Source organism: Daucus carota, chromosome 3 (assembly GCF_001625215.2).
Source record: "Daucus carota subsp. sativus chromosome 3, DH1 v3.0, whole genome shotgun sequence".
NCBI classification, from domain to species: Eukaryota; Viridiplantae; Streptophyta; class Magnoliopsida; order Apiales; family Apiaceae; genus Daucus; species Daucus carota.
Window position 1 is genome coordinate 48,357,185 of NC_030383.2, and position 23,447 is coordinate 48,380,631.

The following is a 23,447-nucleotide window of genomic DNA, read 5'->3' on the forward strand; positions in this document are numbered from 1 at the left end:
GTTGTAAAACATATATATACATATTATTGTAACAATAGATTTTGTAAAACATGTTTTGCAAGATAATACGATTTAGATTTTGTAAAACATGTTTTGCAAGATAATACGATTTATGAGATAGTTTGTTACAGAACGTAAGCAGACTAGACTACGAGAACTTCAATAAAATGGTGGACTCCATAAAACTTTATTCTTACATCTAGTATATAATATTTTATTTTAAATCTTGTGGACTATGGACTCTACATAAAACTGATCGGTCACGATTAATTTAAAATATATAAATTATTATCAATCCATTAAAATTAATAAAATAAATAAACTTTTTTACAATAAATATTAATTATATTATTTTTTTATAAAACGTTGTTTAATAAAAAAAAGAAAATAGTAAAACTGAAAATGAAATGAAAAGCAGAAGCGTTAGGCAGTGGATCCAATATGTGGACCGTTGATATTCCAGTCACGCCACTTCACATAGTAACATATGTACACACATAAAAATATACTACTAGTAATTCATGTACGTCTCGGTTCTTGATCAGTCCTCAAGTGCACTTCCACTCTCTCATTCCATAAATATCATTTCACACCTTTTATACATACATTCCCTGTGTTGCATATTTGCCTTGCAAACCTCTTCAGGTACTCTCTCTCTCTCTCTCTCTCTCTCTCTCTCTCTCTCTCTCTCTCTCCATTTAGGGTTTCTTGAGCTTTTCACATTTCACAGTAACCGAGGTTAAAACCCTCAAAATCTTGCTGTTTTGTTACCTCTGACCCATTTTCTTGGTCAAACTTTTTCAAATGCTGTTTTTATTCTGGGTTTTTTTCCAAGTATTTTTGTTTCTTTGTGCTGTACATGTGTTGGGTTTTTATTTTTGATGATTTTCAAAGGTGGAAATGGTAGAAATCTGTGTTTATTCACTCATTTTGTTGTTGTTGAAGCTGATAAAGTAATGTGTTCATGGTCCTGTATGTATTTTTGTGGGGATATATGTATATCTTCTTGCATGGTTAGCTTTGTGTATTTTTGGGTTTTTCTATAATCATTTAATTCACATGCTTTGTTGAATGTGCTGTGTAGTTTGCTGATAATCTTAATTATACATGGTTTTAAAACCCCATTTTATCTATTTATTTATTTGGCTTTTGTTTACGGCCCTGATATATTTTCTGAAACTAAAATGAGTAGCATTTAGAACTACTCTGTTTAGAGAACTGTTTTAAGGATATTTGGTTACTAATGTAAAGGAAAGCGGCCTGGTCTATTGTTAACATTTGTATTTCTTGGTTTGATGGACTCACTCAATATGCTTTTGTGTCCTAGGCTCCCACCCTTAGTTTAAACTATTGGGTTTAGGTGTGAATATATGTATTTTATATTTACTTTTCTTGTTACTTTTGTGCTTTACTCATCTTTGTGGATGGTGATTATTAAGTTGGCATGATATGTAGTTATTGCTACATTTTATGGAATTTGAGCCCATGAACCTTAAATGCTTTGTAATACTATGTTTTTTTCTAGAGCACCACCGACTTCCCACAAAATTTACCACATAAAGCAGAATTGGGTCTCAATAGCAAGAATTGTAGTATTTATTTTAAACTGAAGTGGGCACAATATGTACTTATATTGCGCCTACCTAAATTTAGTATTGGTTTCTGTGTTTTATTTTTGAATGGCAGTCTTATGTCCTTTCAAATGCAAACTATATAGTATAATATTTGTTGTACACCATTATGTTGTGTTTGGTTGGGGAGATTGAAATGGAATGAGTGAAAATTATAGAAATAAGAGGGAATTTTCTTTAAAAAATTAATTTAAGTGCAAAATTGGTATGATGTGACTTGAGAACAATTTAGATTAGGAGAGAATGGAGCATTTTCTTCTCAAATTGGGGTGTGATCTCTGGTATAGAATTTAAGGAATTGAATGGAGTTTTAAACAATTGTTCGTAACATAGTTTATGGTATTCCAGTTATTTACTGTCTAGTGTCTACCATGTCATGCTTTTAAGGACCCCTGTCATCTTGGAATTCTTGCTCAGTGTATATTTTCCTCCTGTAGTATCCTGAATAACAAGTTTAGTAATGGCTGCTACTGAAACGGCTGGTGTACGATATGCACCAGAGGACCCCTCTCTTCCTAAACCTTGGAGAGCCCTGATTGATGGTAAGACGGGATTTATTTACTATTGGAATCCAGATACCAGTGTTACTCAATATCAGAAGCCTGTCGCACAAACGAAGCCAGCTTCACCTGATGCATCTGTATCAGTGTCTCTGAGCTCATCAGTTAAAGAATCCTCGCAAGTAACAAATGATGATAATACTGCGGTTGGAGAGGATAGTGTGAATGGTAGGGGCAGCAACGGTAGACCAAATCTTGTTTCTGGTGAAATAAGTTACCAGGTATTTCATTTACATGTCTTGTTGTGTTTCTGTATTATCTCCTTGCTGATGTTTGAATTAAATGTAATATTTTGATAGTTTAACCCTCTACAAATGTGACTCTGCCTGCATTTATCACGGTACACTATAATATTGGTAAAGGACTACATTTGTAGTTTATTCATTCTCTATACACCATGTCATCATTTACGACAGGCAGATTAAGAAAGGGAAGGTTATGGCCATTTAGGGGTCGATATTTATGGAAAATTGGGAAAGTGACTTGCTAATTGAATTAGAAGAAAGCTATACAGTACCAGAGTTTTCTGATACAGTTCAAGACTTTCAGTGACTTGTCTATACAGTTTTCTGATTTTGACTCAAAATTTGTAATTCCAGATTTCTTTGTACCAGATTATACTATGTTGCATTAATCATTTGCTTACTACATTTTAGTAATTAGAAAAAAATGACTCAGCACTTTACGTGTCTGTATGTAGTATTTTTGGTTTTCTTTTTGTGAATATATTTGGTTGAAACTCTTACTCCTTTCTCTTGGAAACTTGTGTCTTAGTGATGAGTTGACATTCTTAGCACACGTGCCTTTTTTCTTATTCTTCATCAGTGGTTAGCCATTTACCACATTAATCCAAATCATTGCCGATGTAGGGTGCCCGGAAAGAACAAGATCAACCCAATATCCCACATGGCTCAGGTGGTTCACTGCAGCGCGAATCTTCTGGCCGAGTTAATGGGTTGTCAGCTATCGCAGATGGTCCAGCTGTCAGAGATGGTCCATCTGCCGAGTCTTATCGCCGCCAACATGAAATAACTGTAACTGTAAGTATATAATACTCATTTCGTTTTTGATCAGCTGCAACCGTAAGTATATAATTTTCATTTTCAGATTACGTGTATAAATAGACCCCAGTGTATCTGTTACATAGAGTTACTTCAGTGTGCTATTTGAGGTAACTGGTAACTATGTACGAATTGGCCAATCAGTAATGTTTGCATATGAAATTGCATGATGGGGGGAAGGTATTGTATCAGGGTAAAGATTTGCACCATCAATGCTTTGTTCTGCTTCTTAGTTGAAAAAGTCTTCAGCCTGTACTTGTCAAGCTTGGTGTTATCTATTGCTTTTTCCGGTTAAAATTTTGAGAATTGATACTGTAGTGGACCTACAAGCTGTGTGATTGATTTCCCCATGGACTCATGGTGTAAAGTGCTCACTTCTGCTGAACAAATCTTGGGCATTTGAATAAATTGATTGACATATTTAATACTCCAATAGCTAATCTGGTGAATCCTAAATGTAAAGTTTTAGTTCTACGAAGTCTGTTTTACTTTTTAGCTTTTTAGACACTTGGTGTCTGATATTCTAAAAAGCTGAAAGTAGGAAGGGTATTTAGCAGAAACATACTAGAATGGGAAAAGAAGGAATGGTTTAAGTAGATTACTTTTGGCTCCTCATTTGAAAGAGCTTTTTTTTAGCTTGCTGATTAAATTTAAAGGATTGATTAGCTTCTCACATTTTCTTGTTTAAAAGTTTTAACATGATATTAATTGCTTATGCACGAGTAGTTATTCTTAAGAACTCTTTAAAATTTCAAATAGTATATATATTATATATATTTCATCAGATGCTTTTGTTGAATGGTGATTGTTTGTTTATTCATTAGGGAGACAATGTGCCCCCACCATTTACATCATTTGAAGCTGTTGGTTTACCTCCAGATATACTTAGAGAGGTATGGATCTTTGTCTTTGGTTATCTGGCAATAGAGGATCTTGACTATTTGATATATTACTTGTCTTCTATGTATGAATTTTTTTCATGATGGAGATCTTTCTTTGAACTTCAGAATTGTGTTAAATTTTCTGTTTGTGCCTCTTATACATTGTGATGGTGCTACTCATTACTCCCCTGCGTAAGTTTGAAGTGCCCTAAGACAGTGTACCAGTTATCGATGGGTTTCCAATTCATTAAATTATATAGCAATGGTGTTGCTGTTAATGATTTTGTCATATGGTCAGAGTGGAAGCGTTATTTTCCCTGTTCCTCTATTTGCCAATCATTCCCTGTCATAAATGGAAGAATGTTGTTCTTTTTGCATTAGGCCCTTTAAACTCAGTCTTTCTGCTTGTTATAAATTTGAAAAGTTTCCTGATATGCTCTTCCAGGTACTCCAGGCTGGGTTTTCTGCCCCTACTCCCATACAAGCACAATCATGGGCTATTGCTTTCCAAAGTCGTGATATAGTAGCCATTGCTAAGACTGGTTCCGGGAAAACCTTGGGATACTTGATGCCAGCCTTCAGGCATCTCAAACGATGTCACAATAATCCCAAGTTGGGTCCCACAGTTTTGGTGTTGTCACCTACCAGGGAATTGGCAACACAGATTCAAGATGAAGCTGAAAAGTTTGGGAGTTCTTCAAAAATATCTTGCACGGTATACTTACTCTCTAGTCCGTGATTAAGTTATTAACATTGAAAGTACTGCATAATTGTTAGCTTATGAATTTAAGCTATTTGGATAACCTTCGACTCTATATCCTTTATGAAATTATGTGGATATTGCTTTTGCTAACAGTAGATTGAGTGACGGTTGCTTGATAGTCCAGCTTGTCTGATTTGGAAATACTCCTTTGTTTCTTATCAAGTTTCTTTTCATAGTGATCAATGTTATCCATGTATAAGGTAGTTACTGTTTCCCATGATATCTCCTAGTATTTTCATATGGCTCTTTTTTAATATTTTTAAGTTTGATTTGACGTGTCTTACCTGCATTAGTCAAGATGGAGTTGCTTTGTATAATCACTGCACATAACATCAATACAATTTGAAACAAAGGGAGTGCTCGAGGGTTAGCTTATAATAGCTCTAGGACTCTCACTCTAGAGTCTAATCAGTTTAAGAGTTCAAAGTAGCGTTCTATTGGAAATAAGAAAAAGAATAGCAACCTGAATAAACCAATGTTATTAAGTAACTGGTTACCGTTACTTGCAACTTGAGTTTAGCTTGGCCATTTATTACTATCATTAGTGCATTAATGCACGTGTCTTCACTTGTAAAAAATCTTATTATGGAGTTCTTCAGCTTTCTTACTTGTATTTTCCCGCTTAAGTGCTTGTATGGAGGAGCACCAAAGGGTCCCCAACTGAAAGACTTAGAAAGAGGAGTAGATATTGTTGTTGCTACTCCGGGCCGTTTAAATGATATCCTACAGATGGGAAGAGTGAACCTTGGGCAGATATCATACATGGTTCTGGATGAGGCTGACCGCATGCTGGACATGGGGTTTGAGCCACAGATTAGGAAGATTGTAAAAGAGATCCCTGCACGGCGGCAGACCCTCATGTACACTGCAACATGGCCAAAGGAGGTACGGAAAATTGCAGCTGATTTGTTAGTTAATCCGGTCCAAGTGAACATTGGCAATGTTGATGAACTTGTTGCAAACAAGTCTATTACACAGGTGTATATCTACCCATTGTGTCTTTTATATTGTATTTATTTAATATCACTCTAGAGTAAACTGACATTTTTGTAACATCTAGCATGTGGAGATCATCCCACCAATGGAAAAACAAAGAAGGGTAGAACAGATTGTGAGATCTCAAGAACCAGGATCTAAAATCATCATTTTTTGTGCTACAAAGAAAATGTGTGATCAGCTTTCTAGGAACTTAAGTCGTCACTTTGGAGCTGCAGCTATTCATGGTGATAAAAATCAGAGTGAGAGAGACGATGTACTGAACAAGTTCCGCACAGGCAGCTGTCCAATTCTGGTCGCCACTGATGTTGCAGCTCGTGGATTGGATGTCAAAGACATAAGGTGGTTCCTTAGTTGCTCTTTCTTGTGAAGTGTTGCTTTATGTTATTCTCTTCATTTTGAAGCTAGCTTAAATCCAGCAAATAGATCCATTCTGTTTTTTGTTTAGTGCCTTCATATCTTATATATTTTGTGCAAAAACACTTGTGTCAGGGTGGTGATCAACTATGACTTCCCTAAAGGAATTGAGGATTATGTTCATAGAATTGGAAGAACTGGAAGAGGTGGTGCCACTGGAGTGGCTCATTCATTTTTCGGGGATCAGGATGCAAAGCATGCCTCAGATCTCATAAAAATTTTGGAAGGAGCAAATCAGCGAGTGCCAGATGAAATCCGAGGTATGGCTTCAGGTGGCGGATTTGGAAGGTCTAGAAGCCAATGGGGTAGTGGTCCAGGTAGGAGTTATGATTCAGGATATGGTGGAAGGGATGGTTTTGGGAACGAGTCACGCGACAGGTAATGTAGGCCTTTGTTTACTAGTTTATGCGAGTGACAGAATACTTTCACTTAGATGAGGTATTGGTATAATGTTTCATATTTTAAGCTAATGAGCAAATGGGGTAAAACAGTAGAGTAGTCTTTCAAATCTGTCTAGAGTATATTTTCTCATGTTTTAGGTTTTAATTGTTGTCCTTTTTGTTCAGTAACAAATATGGAGGTGGCAGAAATGAGGTCGATGCCCCAGGAAGCTATCATGCAAAGAGCTTTCATGAAGGCATGGTTTCCCTTCCACAGAAGCGAAGCCGTAGTAGAAGCCCCACTGGGGGTGCTCACCGTTTTGACAGTTCGTCACAAGCACAAGATGGCACTCAGGTGCATAGTTTTCATAAAGCCATGATGGAGTGGGTTTGATTACAAGAGTCCCTTGAATATTGTAGTAGATGCATACATAAGGGAAAGAAGTTATTTTGCTAGCATCTGGACGTCTACTTTGCCCTTAATATGCAAGTCCAAAATTTCCCTAGATTTTGGAACTTTCAAGTGCTAAGAGTTATGTGGTTTGTTGATATTTTTATCAGACATTACTAGTTGCTGGTGCTTTGGGTAAAGCAGGTTATGGTGGATAGACATTAGTCATTACTAGTTGCTGGTGTTTTGGGTAAAGCAGGTTGATACCTTATGGTAGATGACATTGATCTGCCCTTATTTTGGAAGATCCATCTATAGATTATTAGCTGCAAATGGGATCTGGCTGACACGTGTGAAATATGGCCTGCTATATATATACTTGGGAAATTCCTAATGGTACCATTGTAGAATTGATTTTTCCAAATGGTACCAATGACTATTTTGGGCTTCCAAGCGGTAACACCCAACTTTTGACTTCATCCCGCACATACCACTCTGTTAATCAAACGTTAATCAAGCTGTTAAGTAGTAACTAAAACCATATTTCCTTCCAAAATACTGTTACCAGCAAGTTAATACAATATCCAAAACAACCAACAAGTCTGAATCAATAATGAACTACAGAAGTTTCACAAATGTCCCAAAATATGTTCTAACCATTTAAAGCATAATAAGCATAATAAAACAGGTCTGATTTAAGGCTGGGATTGAGATGGTGGACATTAAGACATGTTGATTTCAGTGGACTGTGATGTGTTGCCCTCTTTAGTCTGATCAGAAGCTTTCTTTTTCAGAGCTGCAGTTGCTTTCCCTGCCTTGGATTGATCCCTAATTCTTGGATGTCTAACCACTATTGGTCCACTCCCTGCTGCCTTCTTTTCTTTTGCAGTCAAACCTCCCTTGCAAGTTTTTGAATTGTGGCTCTCTTCCCTTTCTGGTTTTCTCTTTCTTCCCTTCTCCTGTTTCTGCTTGGTCTCCTAACCCCTCTCTTCATTGCATGTGGCATGACAATAGGTAGATCATCATATGCAGGCCATTGGCTTTGGTCAGGTATGGGGTTAATGCTAAAACTATAAGAAAGCTTGTATGTCCTAACAGAGTACCATGCACTGACAACATTGTGAGGATCAATCTTGGCATGAACCATAGCCCTTATGGCATGCCTACATGGGATGCCACTAATCTGCCAAGCTCCACAAGAACAAATCTTGTTATTTAAAGATAAAGGAAAGTGAGATTTACCCTCATGAATTTCATACTCTCCTGGACTAGACATATATGCTTTGCAGCTTATAGTGTCCTTGCTAATAGCTTTCAACACCTTCTTTATCTTTGGACAAAGGTCATCATCCTTCCAAGTCATGGCAGCTTGACTTCTTGTGGCAATTCTTACCATGCACACTCTTCTAATACCTGTTTCAAGCAAATTATATATATAATTAGGAATATCAATGCAAAAATATGACATGAAGAATACAAACATTTATATACCTTCAAGTAAAGTCAAGACTGGTCTGCATCTATCAATTCCAAGAGTGGAATTGAAACTCTCCACAAAGTTTGAAGTGTTGGAATCATTACATACATTTGGATCAAATTTGTGTTTGCTCCAACCAGCAGGATCTCCTAGCTCTGCAAAAAATTTCATGACACTATCACCACCCACTTCTTTCAGCCTTTCCATTGCCTTCCTATATGTGAACTGTGATGTGGCATTACAAGCCCTCCAAAAGAGAATATAGAGCAAGGGACCAGAAAATTGTTTTTTGTAATTTCTGGAGATGTGTCTACAACGATATCTCCTCTTTACAATTGGCCATACATCTAATAAAGTAATATCAATCCCCTGCAAGTGTACACATGATTATCATCTAAAGAGGAGATATTACTAAATGAATGTCTAAAATAAATATAGTTTGAAGGTACCTTTTGTCGATCAGAGATCACTGTCCAATCCTTTCTACTTGATTCTTTGAGAAGGTTGTAGAGATTCCAGAAAAACCATGACCAAGTTTCCTTGTCCTATCCTTTCTACTTGATTCTTTGAGAAGGTTGTAGAGATTCCAGAAAAACCATGACCAAGTTTCCTTGTCCTTAGCACTGACTATAGCATAAGCAAGTGGAAAAATCTCATTGTTAGCATCCAGAGCCACTGCTGACAGTAGAACACCTCCATAATCTCCCTTGAGGTGTGTTCCATCAACACCTATTAAAAACTGTTAACTATCATACATAAACACATATACACCGATAAACTCGCACATATACACTGATAAACCCTAAAATAATTAATTAAGCCGCGAAAGAAATATATATATGTATCAATTATATAGAGTAATTGAAGGTGAAATGCATAACTTATACTTTGATCAGTGTTAAATTAAGTAGCGAGTGGCTGTATTGTTCTGTATCTCGATCAATCCCCTCCGTGCAGCAAAACCCTAATCCTGTGTGCGTGCAGAACCCTAATCCTATGTGCGTGTTTGATTCTGTGACATTAAACCCTCGTACCCGACTAATGACCCAAATAGCTGTTTTTTTATTTTTAATTCATTTTATTTTAATTAATTTTTTTAATTAAATCATAATGGATTAACATTTTATTAACGTTAACTAAACGGAGTGGTATGTGATGGATGAAGTCAAAAGTTGGGTGTTACCACTTGGAAGCCCAAAATAATCATTGGTACCATTTGGAAAAGCCAATTCTACAATGGTACCATTAGGAATTTCCCTATATATTTTAACTTTTTGGTTCCATGTTTTTTTTAATTTGTTTTTAATAGAGGAAGTATCCTTGGAAAAAAACTATTACAGAATATATTAAATTTAATTCAACAATGTATATGAGAGAATAAAACTACTGTATTTTATTATTCAAAATAGAAAAAGTATTATTAAAATATTTGACTTATGCTATTTGTTTGTGCTCTCGCTATCTGGTTGTTTTTTTATATTAATATTAAGGTTCGTTTAAAAAGATGTAATAATATATATACTCTTTATAATACATTTAACAATATAAGTATGTACGAAACGTATAATACAATATAATCAATTATTTTAAAGATAAAGTGGCACAATATTTGTATATATTAATCGAAAAATGTTTTCTTAATTATTTAATATGGACCTAAATAGTATACATGACTGGATCCTATATTTAGTTTATTTATATAACAAAAATAATAAAAATTCTATGATTTATTTATTAAATATGGAAGCGGTATAAACAATCATGAGTAACTCTAGAGATTAAAAACCCTTTGATAAAAAAAATAAATTGACATATCAAAAATTAAAAATATAAATAATTTCATAAAAATATCACACTCAACGCTATTGTCTCTTTGTATATAATTTTAGTCAACTTTTTATGGCCGACTATATTTGTTAAATCAATACATATATGTCACAAATATCACGTAATTTGTTATTATATTAAAATAATGTTGATTCAGAATAGATAGAAAGATGTAAATTTTATATAATACTCCCTCTGTCCTCCTCATTTCTTTACATTACTTTTTGACACTCTTTTCAACACTCATTTAAAAAGTATAGTTTCATAATATATTTTTAAATTTTTTTTACAAATATAATTTTACTTATTTATGATAATAACATGTTTATAATTTCACCTGAATATGCCTTATAAATAACAAATATTAGAATGGTACAAGATTATTTGTTGATTATTTTATTATTATTATTATTTGTTCAACCCGATTATTATTGTTCTTAATGATATTTTCTAACACTATTAAACAAAAATTTCACAAAATAATAGAGAAAGTTGATGTATTAATTTATTTTTATTTCATTAATTTTTTCCAATAACTGGAATCCATTACCAGCACACAATAAAATAATAATAGAAAGATGATCTTTATAATAAGACATTTACAAGTTTTTAAATTTTTTAATGTTCCCCTTTAGTTTTAAAATAATTTAACTTGGAGTGAAGATTATGATTAGCAAATATACAAAAGTTATCATACCAAATACTCATCCCGTCCCATTTTAGTTGTCACTTTTAGTTTGTGCTGATCAAATTGACTAAAGTTTGACTCAAATTTATTAATTTTTATCAAGTGAAAAAATTAAAAAAAAATATGTCACCGAAAATAATTTTTAATCTATTTTAAATTTAATTTTTAATTTTTTAAAATAATGAAATAGTGACTTATAATCCTTCGTAAAAAATTAGTCAATTTGACCAATAAAAATAGAAATGTGACAAGTAAAATGGGACGGAGGGAGTATTAATTTGGATATAGATATTCAGTTGGGACATCGCAAATTAATTTTACCAAATTAATTAATTACAGAGAATCATTTATTGAGAGGCAGTTATGAAATATCTATGAAATCTATAATATGAGATATTAGTAGGATATTAGTGATTCTGCCAGATATATAATCTGAGATACCGGTGGGTCCTGAGCCAATTTATAGGTGATATTGTATTCAAATTTTTTGTATGTTTGTGGCATATGAATGACATGATCTTATTTGCTTTCTCAAACCAAAAATCAATGAGATTTTCTGTAAAGATTTATCGTTTAGAATTGCAAAACGTAACTCTTCTATCTATCATGTCACAAATACGTAATGCTTACCAAATAAATATAGCTCTTTGTTTATACTAATATCAATAGTATATTTTAGTGTTTCGGATTAAATTATAATGCTAATTAAATTTTTAACAATATGAACTAAAATCATATTAATAACATATTTCTATAAAACAAATAAATTATTAACAAAATTAAGTTAGAAATTGTTTTTAAATAATTTCTAAATCATAGATAAATTAACTTCGATACACTTATAATTTCTAGAGTGCATCAAGATATATATAATTTTTTTGTTATGTGCAGTGCATCTCATGGAAGGGCTCCTTAGGCTGTTTATTTTTGGTGTAATAATATATTTTGATTGAAATAGGTTTTCGAACGAAGGTTCATGTTAAAAATATTAGGCTAAGTAACTGGACTTTATTAAATTTTTGTTGTCGTTTTTAGGGTAGACATGTTTTAAGTACGCTTTGCAGAGGGAATAATGGGCTCAATTAAGTTGGCTCATTAAATAATCGGTTAAATATTTCTAGGGCAGACCAATATACCAACCAGACAAGTTCGATTTATTGGGCTGTACTAAGTTCGTTAACTTTCCTGTACAATCAAGATCCTGAATCATAGCGTGGGTTGGATATTCTCACGGAACAAACCAACATACGAAAGTTGGGTAACTTAATTGGGCCCGTTACAGAACCTTCTAACTAAACCTTCTAACTGAGGATAACAGTGACTTAAATAATCGATCCAATTTGACTCAATCTGTTATAAACGGTTACTTCAACTGGTCCATGCACGGCCTTTTAAAGAGTCCAATCCGAATTTTAACTGCTAACAAAATTGTTTAACAATACAAGTACATAGTTCATTTATTCTCGTCCCAAAGACAACGTTACTTAGCATTTACTGTAGGAAACCATTTGACGTGCTAGGTCAATATATAAACGTTATAAAATCCGTTCAATATTAGGGTTCGACAAAGTCATAGGATGATTAAACTCTATAATAAAACTTAACTGACAATTGACAATGATACAGTACAGGCATTTCTTTGTTGAGTATGCATGATATAAGTTAAAAAGCATGCTATAATAATTTCCTACCCATTTTTATCAACGTACAGAAATTAGTATATATGGTGGTAATAGATGAGGATTGTCTTTCTTGTTGGTTGGTTTTTAATTTTAATTTTTAAAATTTTATAGACAAAATTTTATTTTAGAAGATGTAAATTCGAGGATAGTGTATTTTTATTTAATTTTTTTGTACATTTTTTAAATTAAATTATAGATTTATAGCATAAAATATATATTAAATATTTATCAATTTTTTCTAAAAATTAATGTATAAAAATTTGAATAAAAAATTTAGCATTTTAAAGTTGTAACAGATAAATACTTTTTTTATTATTTGAGAATTAAATATAATTAATCACATATATTATGCATAATGTAAATATGATTCAATTTTAAAAATGTGTCGTAAGCCTTTTGTAAGATAAAACGCCATGCAAACACACAATCTCATCATTGCATGGTCAAGCTGATGTTTGACTACACTAAGAAAATAAGATTTTACTCATTTCTCTACTTTGCTTCTCCACCGCCAGATCAAAATCCAAATAAACGGCCGTGATGAGCCTAGCCACCCTGAGTCCCTCTATAAATACAGACTCCTCTCTATGAACAGTGTATCACACACCATCTAGTTGCAGAGAAACATAACCATATAAACCATCACTCTCACTTGTTCACTCCTCTCCAAAAATGGTGACTGAATCCAACAACTACCGTCAGAATTTCGGCTTTGGACCAAACAGTTCCATGTTTGGTAATAACCAAATGAATCCAATGAATCAGCAAGTGGCTTACAACATGTCACAAAGGGCTCCAATGAATCTGCACTTTCAGAATCCTGGCCGTCAGATTCCTGCCATTGGAGGGTCTTCTGTGAATCCGCCTGCTCAGAATTTCTTTGCGGATCCGCCTCTGTTTGCTGCACCAGGTGGTCATGGTTCTGCTGCTGGTTACATGACAAATAATGGATTGGTGCCTGCTGCATCCGGAAATGACTATCCGGGCTTGTTTCATTCCAGTGCATCACAGAATCCAGTGGCGGTCCAACCCCGTGCTTATCCGGTTCCAGCAAATCCAGGCGTGGGGGCAGGCAGGGCACCGGGCAACCGAAAAGCCAAGAAGAGGAACCAGAGGAACCCTGGGAACAATATCAAAGGCCATTGGATACCAGCTGAGGACAGGTAATTTTTTTAAGTTGTAATAAATTTAGAATCAATTAATTATGTGCACATAGAATAAATTATGCATTTTGATGAATTAATTATTCGAAAAGAAATTAATTAATTGAGATTTTGTGCAGAATGTTGCTGGATTTGGTGGCCAAGTATGGAAGCAGGAAGTGGAGTCTCATTGCTAGGATGATGCCTGGGAGGCTTGGAAAGCAGCTGAGAGAAAGATACAACAATCATCTCAAGCCTGGCTTGAAGGTTTTGTTTTTCTTGATCTCTGCATTTTATCTTTCTAACTCTGTGCTTGTAAAATTAAATATTTATTAAGATTTAATTATCATAAACAAAACTATGCTCATACAACAATATCTGCCTGCCAACTAAGCAATTGATTAGTGGGGTCTTTGCTGTATACGTGGATTTATTCGAATGCCATTATTATTATAATCAGATGGATTTTGATGAATATTATATTTGTTATGGTCTTGGAATTTAACTTTATTTCTGTTTCAAATTATCATACGACATTAACTGTATATTAATGTTATCTGCACTGTATCTTCAAAAGATTCCATTATATTTATTTTCGATTATTTGTAAGTTTTTTCGGTTGTATCATATACGTGCTGTCACCTTTTTATTTTGCTTTTATTATGACACTGTGACGTGTGTATTTAGGATATATATATTCCTTTTGAAACATTTTAATTAATTGTGGGTCCATGTATGTTAAACAGAAAGAAGCCTGGTCCCCGGAAGAGGATATGAAGCTGATTAAGGCCCATGAGAAGATAGGCAACAAATGGGCCCAGATTTCAAAGCTGCTACCGGGCCGTAGCGAAAGTGATATCAAGAACCGCTGGAATGCCACCAAGAGGAAGTGCATCAATGCCATATCCAAAACCCATACCAACCCAAAGCCCAGTTCGCTGTTTGAGAACTATGTGAAGAACATGTTCAACCGAATGGTCCTGAACAGCAGCCCAGTATCAGCTGAATCCACTGTGATGACTGGGTCTTCCTCTGGAGGCAGCAACTATCAGATGGCTGTGACTGATGCTGATGGATCAGGTGGCGTTGATGATGGGCTGATGGACTATGGGCTGCAGTCTTCTTTTGATCCAAATGTGCTGGCTAATCATGGACAAAGCTCACAGTTTGAGTCCATGAGTTACATGGAAATGCTCCTTCAGTAAGGGCTTGGGCTTGGGCTTTGTCATGGACCGGTTCTTTATTTATTGGTTTTTTTATCATCATTATAGGTTTCTATTCTTATTTTCGAACTTGGTGGTATCTTTTTTCTTTCCTGTGTAAGGCAGATACTCTGCTTTATAAAGTTAAAAGGTATCTCTCGGATATTTCTTTATGAATAAGCACATTATATGCTTCCTAATCGAACACAACTTTTATTATTTCGATGATCTCTTGGTTTTGTTTTGATGCTTATATTTCAATAATTTTATGGGATTGTGTAAACATCATATGCAAGTTGAATTTCTTTTGCTATTGATATCATAGATTATTAGATTATGTTGTGAGATATAAATGACGTAGAGGTGTCATAGAGACATGTCAGTCTAGCGGATTGGACACGTCAAAAAGAAGTCATGACGGGCTCATGCCGGCTCGTGACAAATCAGGCAAATAACATCAAGCCGCTTGTCCGATTTGACTCGTGAGTTGGTTCGCGTTTTATTTCACGCACACATAATTTGTTCCTACTTATTTTTTCCTCTTATTCATTTGATTTTGGTTAGACGGTTGTTTTTACTGTTCAGTTTGTTTTGTTTATTTTTTTATGCACCTCACACTAGTATGGCTCTAGAGTTGGTCCTGGTTGTGCGAGACGATTCACTATTTTTTTCCATTTAGCAATTATTTATTAATTTTAAATTTTATTTATTCATTTAAAATTCTCATATTATTGTATAAATTATTAGAAGTAGAAAGGGAATATACAATATTACTTTTATTAGAATATTTTGACTATTACACATATATAACATATTTTTTTATATAGTAGTACTATGTTATAATAATTTATCTCTCCCCTCTTTTCTATCCCCCCTCCATCCCCATCTGTGTGTATGCGCTTGATAAGAATGTTAGAGTCAGATTTGAAATCTTAATAAATCCTAGAGAAATACTAAGGGAATAAATTTTAGAGGTGGCATTTGAACGATGATGAGGAGGATAATATTATAGACGATTTAGAAAAGTCGAGATATGTTCTTGTTCGGCGGCAAATGAATTACTCTTTTCTCTATCTACTTATGTTTGTAATTAATCATGTGTTCAGTTTTTTCTATAGCCCGATTTATATTTTTATTGTTGTTGATTTGCTTATCCCGCATATTGATTTGAATCTGAATCGTGAGCTCTGATCTAAATGCGTATATATTTGTTGAGAATATGGAGGTGTTCGATCGGTTGGTGTGAGTGAGTTTTTAATCAATTTAATATAGTTTATTGTGTAAAACTATTATGCATATTAGTATCATATCTGTTTTGATTGATGTGTTTACTCTGTTCGATGGATTAATTTTTTGTTTACGATTGAGTTGTCAAATTATGGTATGAAGTTTAGAAGATTAATGTGAGTGTATGAATATCTGATATGCAAAAACTTTGTTCTGTCGTCATTTTTCTGTACCGTCTACTTATTTTTGTTATATTATGAGTTAAAAAGAAGAAAACTAAGACATGGTATACGTAATGTTCATATAGTAATGTCTTTTCATGTAATGTTATTGTGTTTTTATTTGTCTATCAGGTAGAGAATGACAATATACAAAACATGTTCTTGTCAATATTGAATGCTAATTGATTTTTATGATTAATATTGTAATATCTGTTGGTGGTTATGATTGATGATCTACAATTTTGGGCTTTTGAGTGATCATGTGTTTTTTATTATGTTTGGTGGTCATAATCGATGACATAAATTGTTTAACTGTATGAGAGACATAAGTTTCATATTACTGATATGTTCTTATGATTTTGATGAGTAATTATGAAATCTTTAATTAAACTGATTTCTTTTGATTTAAGTTGGAAGTTTTTTTAGCTCATTATTACCACTATATAATTGACTTTTATCGATGGTATCATTACATATACTTTAATCCATGGTAATCATGTACCACAGATAGAAGCAAAAAATGTGCATATATGATTACCATATATAGAAGGAAAAGATGTACAAAATATTATATGTGAAAAATCAAATGTACAGGGCTATCACAAATTGAAGCAAAAAATTTGATGTTACCATTTGTAAAATATCGATTATGCAGTTGTACCGTATAAAATATCTCTATCATTAATTTGATTTAGTTTTAAATATTTGTATATATGTAGATTTTTAGAATGCAATATTTCAAATATACACATATATTAGTTTCTAAATTAATTAATATATTTTAGTTTTGAGTTGAAAGTATTTGAATTGATACTTTTTATATATTGTGATTTAAATTGGTTGAAGGCGTTTTCTAGCCATCACTGTGAGTGCTTAAAATAACTATAAACTGAAAGCATGACCTAAATACTCAAAAAGACACGTGTACGAGGAATGCGTGTAGCTACACTTCTAAGAACATGCTCTGATTACGCATTCAGATAATTTGAGTATCAAATACCCACGAATATCCAGCATGCATGTACCTTCTTTTTCTGATAATTTGTGTTATAGATCTCTGGTTAGTACACGCATCATAGATATATATATGTAACACATACAACGGATGATGTGTCTCATATTGCATTAACTTTCTTGTTGTAGCAGCCCAGCACGAGATTATCCACAATCCACCGTGTCATCTTTGTAAGCAACCATACCAACACATGCTTCATTCATGAGTAGTTACAAAACATGTTCTACTCATTGAACATACATGATTTTTATAATTTTCAATCAAATAGTGATTTTCATATAATATATTTGGTGAAAGAATACATTTCTCAATATTTTTATCGAGAAACTTAAGTGGTATCCACGGTCTCCATAGAACTTTTATATTATATATACGTACATACATATAATATCCGACATTTACTTGCATAGGATATCTGAGGTTGAACATTCTGGATAATAAAAGAAGTATGTTTATATAATACAATGTATAGAGAAGAAGGCACATAAGTGAGGACGAGGGAGATGGATGAATTATATTTAGAGAATGAAGAAATCAGATGGGTTAGTTACTTAACTGTGTATACGCATCCCCGTAATGCAAGAGTTAATGAGTAAAAAAGATGTTTTTAACGACACGCATTATTTAGCGCATATAATATTAAGATATTGGTTAATTAGGACATTTTCTCAATTTAATTATGTTATTTTATATTGGAGTTTTAAATATTATGAAATTATATTAATGTTGAATTTTATCTTTTACTTAATTTTATACGATTCAGTCCCTGCCAATAAAATGAAAGCAATAATTTTACGTGTCTAACCAAAGAGAAAATTCAATGAGAATTTAGTTCGTCCGATACATACACGTCATGGGCATCCCATTGATTAGATTTTTAAGTTGTATTATCTATTAATTTTATTAGTTACTCCTATCTAGATTTTATTGGAAGACTTATTTAATCTTATTGAATTTTTTTTCAAAAAAAATATTTTTAATATTTGAATTATTTTTTTTCTCAACCACACTGGTTATAGGATTCTATTTTAGGACATTAGATTCTTATTGTCTAAATTAACGGAGATACTTTGTTTATCATTCCGTTTAATAATAGAAAATTTAAAATAAAAGAAATTTCTATTGATGCAGTATATCTTGTACTTATATGTACCTCTGTCAAAAAGAGAACAATACTCCTTAAGTAAAAGTGACTCATCAAAATATTAGATATGATCTTCAAAGGTAGATGAAGAGAAATCATATCGAAAAATATATATTTCAATACTAGTTTTCTTGTACACACGACACATTATTAGAAAAAGATCTTGAAACTTCGTAATTCATGTTCATGATCAAGATTGGATTTTTCTTTCAATCTAGGATGCGCCTTAAAGCCCATTTGGGCATGCTCAAGCTCAAGAACATATGAATAACGAACCAAATATAATCTGAATCCAATCATAAGAACTATTAAAGTCAAGTTTAGCTCATTTGAGCTTATTGTTGGAGCCAAAGTTCTGCCGGATGCCGAAGACTGAAAGTGACCTGAAATAGAGAAGAATGCGAGGGATTGTCCCCCCGATTCACCTCCGGCGTGAGAATAAGTTAGTGGCTCTAGGAAGGGGTTTTGGAGAACTGCAAGCGAGTATGTAAAAGTGTATGTGAATGTGTATAGAGTTGCGAATGAATTTTACCACTGATTTACCCACTTTTTATAGGAGGAGGAGGTGCCCTGCTGTGTAACGTTCCCGCCCGATGCGGGGGGGGGGGAAGTTATGGTGAGTAAAGGAGGCGGGATTCTCTCGCCCCGACCGTTGCAATAGTAACGTTTAAGTTCAAGTAATGGGCTGGGCCTGCTTTTGGGCCTTGACGAAGTGGGCCAAGGCTTATGATCCAACATGTCCCCAGGCTTCGGTCGGGTTATAAACATGGCCGAAGCCTAAATTGTCTTCGACCGACCGACAGGGCGAGGCTCTAGAGTGGGAGCTAAGCAGTCGCCTCGGTCTGATTTCAAAATGCTCGGTCCGATGGACGTATGGTGTCGTTTGGGCGCTGGATGACGTGTCCTCGAGATAAGCGCTGAATCTGGGCCGTGCATTCCAAAGGGTGCCATTAATAGGGCGCGCCTTTTCATAATTTGTTTATAAATACAAATCATTACCACCCGTTTCTTTTCATATTTCCAATATCCTCTTGTTTTCTTCTCAACTCTCCATTCTCTCAAGCTTCTTGCTCTCAGGCGCTAGTTGCCAACCGGCGGTGGTTCTTTTTCCGGCCCCTTTCTCCCGTTTTCTCTAACAAGTAAGTTCCTCTTCCTTCCTCGTCGATTTCTTTTACTGTCTTTATAGAATGCTGCTATATACTGTCGATTCTTTGTATTTGTATTTCCTGGTGAAAGTTTTTCGCCGGTTTGTAAATATTTGTTTGTCGCCGGTATGTAGTTTTTCTGTTTTGCTGGTTCCTGGAGGTTTCTTATTCTTGTTGCATGCTTACATTGTGCTGGTTATCGTAGATTAGGATTGTGGTTGGGATTTTCCGGCGATTCCAACTTTATGTCTTGCCGCCGTTTCCCCCTCCGCTTTGCTACTTTTACTTGTATTTTAATTTCTGGCGAGTCTTGAATGTGTGTCGATTTGCTGCTTGGGTTGGCTCTATAGGGTTAGGTTTAGTTAAGTCACGTTGGCCCGACCCGATTCGGCCCTCTGTACTCGGGCTTACTTCTTTTTCTTCTTTTTCTTTCTTTCCGAGTACAAGGCTTATGTTTGCCTTCTCTCGTTTGCAGGCAAATGGATCGGTCGGGTGACGTTGTGGGGACCTCTTACTCGGCTACGGACCACTTCAGTGATGCGCTGAAGTTTCCAATGGCCAACTTTCCTTCCCTACTGACCGAAGCGGATCTGAAGTCGTTTCGGATAAAGTACCAGATACATCGGTCATGGGACATTTATCCGGCCACAGAGAGCGATTGCATCTACCAAACACCTGAGTCGGAGGAAGGACACAGGTGTGTGGGCATCTCCGAGAACGCCTTTAAGTGCGGCTTTCGGCTCCCGATGCTTCCCCTGCTGAAGAAACTTCTGAAGCAGACGGGGATCGCCTTAGGCCAGTTGGACCCGAACGGATTTACGTACATAAACGTATTCCAGCATCGGTGTCTGATGGCCGGCGTGTCTCCTCGGCCAGCTCTTTTCTGGAATCATCATGATTTCAAGAAAAATGCCAAGAGCAATGGCTTCTACACCATCGGCCGTAAGACCGGCCGACCAAATTGGTGTGAAACCAATTCAAGCAACAAAGGGACCCACGAAAGATGGTTCTATCTGGGGGGTCATTCGATCCATAAGTTTTCCACGTGGAGGGAGGTCGACCCCTCGATCATCACCACTCCCCTTTTGGTCGGCAAGGACCTAGAGGACTTTGAGAAGTTAAGCAAAGTCCAGGAGCCGAACCGGATCCTGCTATCGACGAGCCGGGAGAAGGAGTGGCTTTTTACTATTTGGGGTAGTGACGGTAGTTTCCCTGTTTCTCTTAGGCATTTCCTTCGTTATTCAACTGTTTCTTTTATATCTGTGCATTGCTTTGACACTTGTTTCCTTGTGCAGTGTCTTCTCGGACGGAGGCCCTAAAGCGGAAGACGGCGAAGGCCATGGCGGCCAAGAAGGAGGCCGAAGCAAAGGCCAGGGGCGAAACAACAGTTGGTGCCATAGTCCAGGCGGATATGGCTAGGGAGAAGACTCCGGAGGTTGGTCGGGCGGATGGGACGACCGAGAAATCCTCCGAGGTCGTGAAAGTTCCGGCCCCCGAGGCTTCTAGGAAGAGGAATAGGCCGGACGGCTCGTCTGAAGTCCGGCCGTATGTTCCGGAGTGGTCGGTTCTGGCGACCGATTCAATTGCCATCATGGCCCCGGATCGGATCAAGGATGTTGCAGGCGATCTGTGCCGATCACAAGTCCTTCCGGCCGACCGAGGGACTTATGATTCAGCTACTGCTCTCCAGGCATGCGAGCAGCTGATGTGCTTCCTCTCCTTGGTAAATGTCTTGGTTTTTCACCTTTTCGTTTTATAAACCCTGAATGCACCTTTTAACTTGTCCAATTTTTGTGCAGGCTTCTCCTTGGGCAGCGGCGGTGACCGACAAGGTCCAGGATATGCAAAAGCAGATGGCCGGGGTCAACGCCCTCACTATCAGGGCCAATCTTGCTGAGGATACCCTGGCGGCCCTGAAGACGGAACTGAACGCCGCCCACCAGGACCTGAAGGATCTTCGGGAGTCCGAAGGCCGTCTGAAGGGACAGGTCGACACCCTGACCAGGAGGGTTCAGCGCCGCAACTTGGCGTTGAAAGCTGCCCGCAAGAAGGAGAAGAAGGCAAAAAAGCTCCTGGAGAAGACCGAAGATCGGTTTCTGGACATAGGCTACGATGAGGCCGTTCGCCGGGCCCACAAGGAAGGGCTGGATCATAAGCTCCTTCTTGACGAGGGGGCTTCGGATCCAGTCGGCCGTGAGGACCCGGACGACCCAATCGCAGTCTCCTCTGATCCAGATTCCGATTATTCGGAGTAGTTTAGTCTGAGCAATTTGTTTGCCTTTGGGCTTTTGTTTGTAAGAACGATATGCCTTCGGGCTTGTACAAATATTTTGCCTTCGGGTTGTTAATTAATTTCGCCTTCGGGCTTGCTTTCAATACTTGGCTTTATCTCCATACATGTTTTTGCTTCTGATGTATGTCTTAGATAAGATATGTCTTCGACCGATCGGTCTCCATACTCGTTTTGTTGTCGCAACTTTTAGGCCGACCATTCAGCTTTTATGCGACTGTATGTCTTAAACCGAAGGGTTTCGATACATGTTCCATATATATTTCTTTTTTTTTTATATGTATGTCTTTGACCGTTCGGTCTCGATACAATTCTAGCAATTTTACGTCTGACCGATGAATCTCGATACACGCTAATTGAATTCGGAAATGTGCGTCTTTAGCCTTGAAAATTGGCTTCAGCACAATGCCTCGATCCCCCAATATTTGGAGGTTGTTATTATCTTTAAGTTACGTATTCGATCGGCCCCATTGTAGATAAAAACAATCGTGCAAATATTAAGTTAAATCAAGGCCAACTCCTTCGGTCCCGTAATTTTGATCAGGTTGCCCCGAGTTACGGGATCGGTCGGAGTGTTAAGCAAGTTGAAATTGCTCAAAAAATTTGAAGTAGAAGCTTTTATTCATTGGAAGGGAAACAATTACATAATTGTAACGAAGTAGTGAAAGTAAAATGTTCGGGCGGGAAGCCTTACTGATAATATTTCCGGAGCTGGGAAGCATGCCAAGTGTTCTTAATGGGGCTTCCATCCGGAGTGGCAAGTTTGTACGTTCCCGGCCGAACTATCTCAACAACAGTGTATGGGCCTTCCCAGTTTGGCATAAGTTTTCCTTGCTTCGTCGGCATGGAAGTAGCCAAGTCTCGGAGAACCATGTCCCCAACTCTGAAAGAACGCTTTCGGATACCCGAATCATAGTATTGAGATGCTTGCTGTAGGTATCGAGCATTCCTCTGATGGGCAGCCTCTCTTTCTTCTTCCAGGAGATCCAAGTTGCCTCGGAGGCCAAAGTCATTGGTGTCGGGGTTGAAGACCTGGATTCGGTAAGACTCGAGGCCAACCTCGACCGGAACAAGCGAATCGGTTCCATAAGCTAGCCGAAACGGAGTGTCTCCTGTCGAAGAGCGAGGAGTGGTTCGGTATGCCCACAGGACCCAAGGGAGCTCTTCGGCCCATAGTCCCTTAGCTTCGCCAAGGCGCTTCTTGATTCCGTGAAATATGATCTTGTTAGCTGCCTCAATCGCCCCGTTTCCTTGGGGATGACCGACCGAGCTGAATTTTTGTTGAATGCCGAAGCTGGCCAAGAATT

General features: G+C 36.3%; 4 protein-coding genes across 4 annotated transcripts; 3 read left to right on the top strand and 1 right to left on the bottom strand.

Annotated features, from left to right (window-relative positions):
* The first annotated feature begins 518 nt into the window (after positions 1-518).
* Positions 519-7,467, top strand: LOC108211811 (ATP-dependent RNA helicase-like protein DB10). The gene is made up of 9 exons (XM_017383505.2): positions 519-645; positions 2,069-2,412; positions 3,061-3,231; positions 4,077-4,145; positions 4,579-4,848; positions 5,524-5,874; positions 5,957-6,234; positions 6,385-6,687; positions 6,876-7,467. Exons 2-9 carry the CDS (start codon positions 2,092-2,094, stop codon positions 7,081-7,083), a joined length of 1,971 nt encoding a protein of 656 aa, XP_017238994.1. The 5' UTR covers positions 519-645; positions 2,069-2,091; the 3' UTR covers positions 7,084-7,467.
* A 502-nt stretch (positions 7,468-7,969) lies between these two features.
* Positions 7,970-12,767, bottom strand: LOC135151558 (uncharacterized). Its single transcript, XM_064090088.1, has 4 exons — positions 12,764-12,767; positions 9,045-9,286; positions 8,572-8,926; positions 7,970-8,493 (listed from the first exon to the last, which is right to left on the bottom strand). Exons 1-4 carry the CDS (start codon positions 12,765-12,767, stop codon positions 7,970-7,972), a joined length of 1,125 nt encoding a protein of 374 aa, XP_063946158.1.
* A 659-nt stretch (positions 12,768-13,426) lies between these two features.
* On the top strand, positions 13,427-15,101 carry LOC135151559 (transcription factor MYB119-like). The gene is made up of 3 exons (XM_064090089.1): positions 13,427-13,917; positions 14,037-14,163; positions 14,643-15,101. The coding sequence occupies exons 1-3, from the start codon at positions 13,427-13,429 to the stop codon at positions 15,099-15,101; spliced, it is 1,077 nt and encodes a 358-aa protein (XP_063946159.1).
* A 5,956-nt stretch (positions 15,102-21,057) lies between these two features.
* Positions 21,058-22,105, top strand: LOC135151071 (uncharacterized). Its single transcript, XM_064088612.1, has 2 exons — positions 21,058-21,573; positions 21,650-22,105. The coding sequence occupies exons 1-2, from the start codon at positions 21,190-21,192 to the stop codon at positions 22,103-22,105; spliced, it is 840 nt and encodes a 279-aa protein (XP_063944682.1). The 5' UTR covers positions 21,058-21,189.
* The last annotated feature ends 1,342 nt before the right edge of the window (positions 22,106-23,447 follow it).

What these genes read in the sequence shown, in the direction of transcription:
- LOC135151559 (XM_064090089.1), top strand. Translation starts at nt 13,427, where the DNA reads ATGGTGACTGAATCCAACAACTACCGTCAGAATTTCGGCTTTGGACCA. An exon ending in TGGATACCAGCTGAGGACAG is followed by an intron (nt 13,918 to 14,036) that starts GTAATTTTTTTA and finishes GATTTTGTGCAG; the next exon opens with AATGTTGCTGGATTTGGTGG. An exon ending in ATCTCAAGCCTGGCTTGAAG is followed by an intron (nt 14,164 to 14,642) that starts GTTTTGTTTTTC and finishes TATGTTAAACAG; the next exon opens with AAAGAAGCCTGGTCCCCGGA.
- LOC135151558 (XM_064090088.1), bottom strand. An exon ending in CAACCTTCTCAAAGAATCAA is followed by an intron (nt 8,927 to 9,044) that starts GTAGAAAGGATT and finishes GTACACTTGCAG; the next exon opens with GGGATTGATATTACTTTATT. An exon ending in AGTCTTGACTTTACTTGAAG is followed by an intron (nt 8,494 to 8,571) that starts GTATATAAATGT and finishes TGCTTGAAACAG; the next exon opens with GTATTAGAAGAGTGTGCATG.
- LOC108211811 (XM_017383505.2), top strand. Translation starts at nt 2,092, where the DNA reads ATGGCTGCTACTGAAACGGCTGGTGTACGATATGCACCAGAGGACCCC. An exon ending in CTTCAAAAATATCTTGCACG is followed by an intron (nt 4,849 to 5,523) that starts GTATACTTACTC and finishes TTCCCGCTTAAG; the next exon opens with TGCTTGTATGGAGGAGCACC. An exon ending in GGGAACGAGTCACGCGACAG is followed by an intron (nt 6,688 to 6,875) that starts GTAATGTAGGCC and finishes CTTTTTGTTCAG; the next exon opens with TAACAAATATGGAGGTGGCA.
- LOC135151071 (XM_064088612.1), top strand. Translation starts at nt 21,190, where the DNA reads ATGGCGGCCAAGAAGGAGGCCGAAGCAAAGGCCAGGGGCGAAACAACA. An exon ending in TGATGTGCTTCCTCTCCTTG is followed by an intron (nt 21,574 to 21,649) that starts GTAAATGTCTTG and finishes ATTTTTGTGCAG; the next exon opens with GCTTCTCCTTGGGCAGCGGC.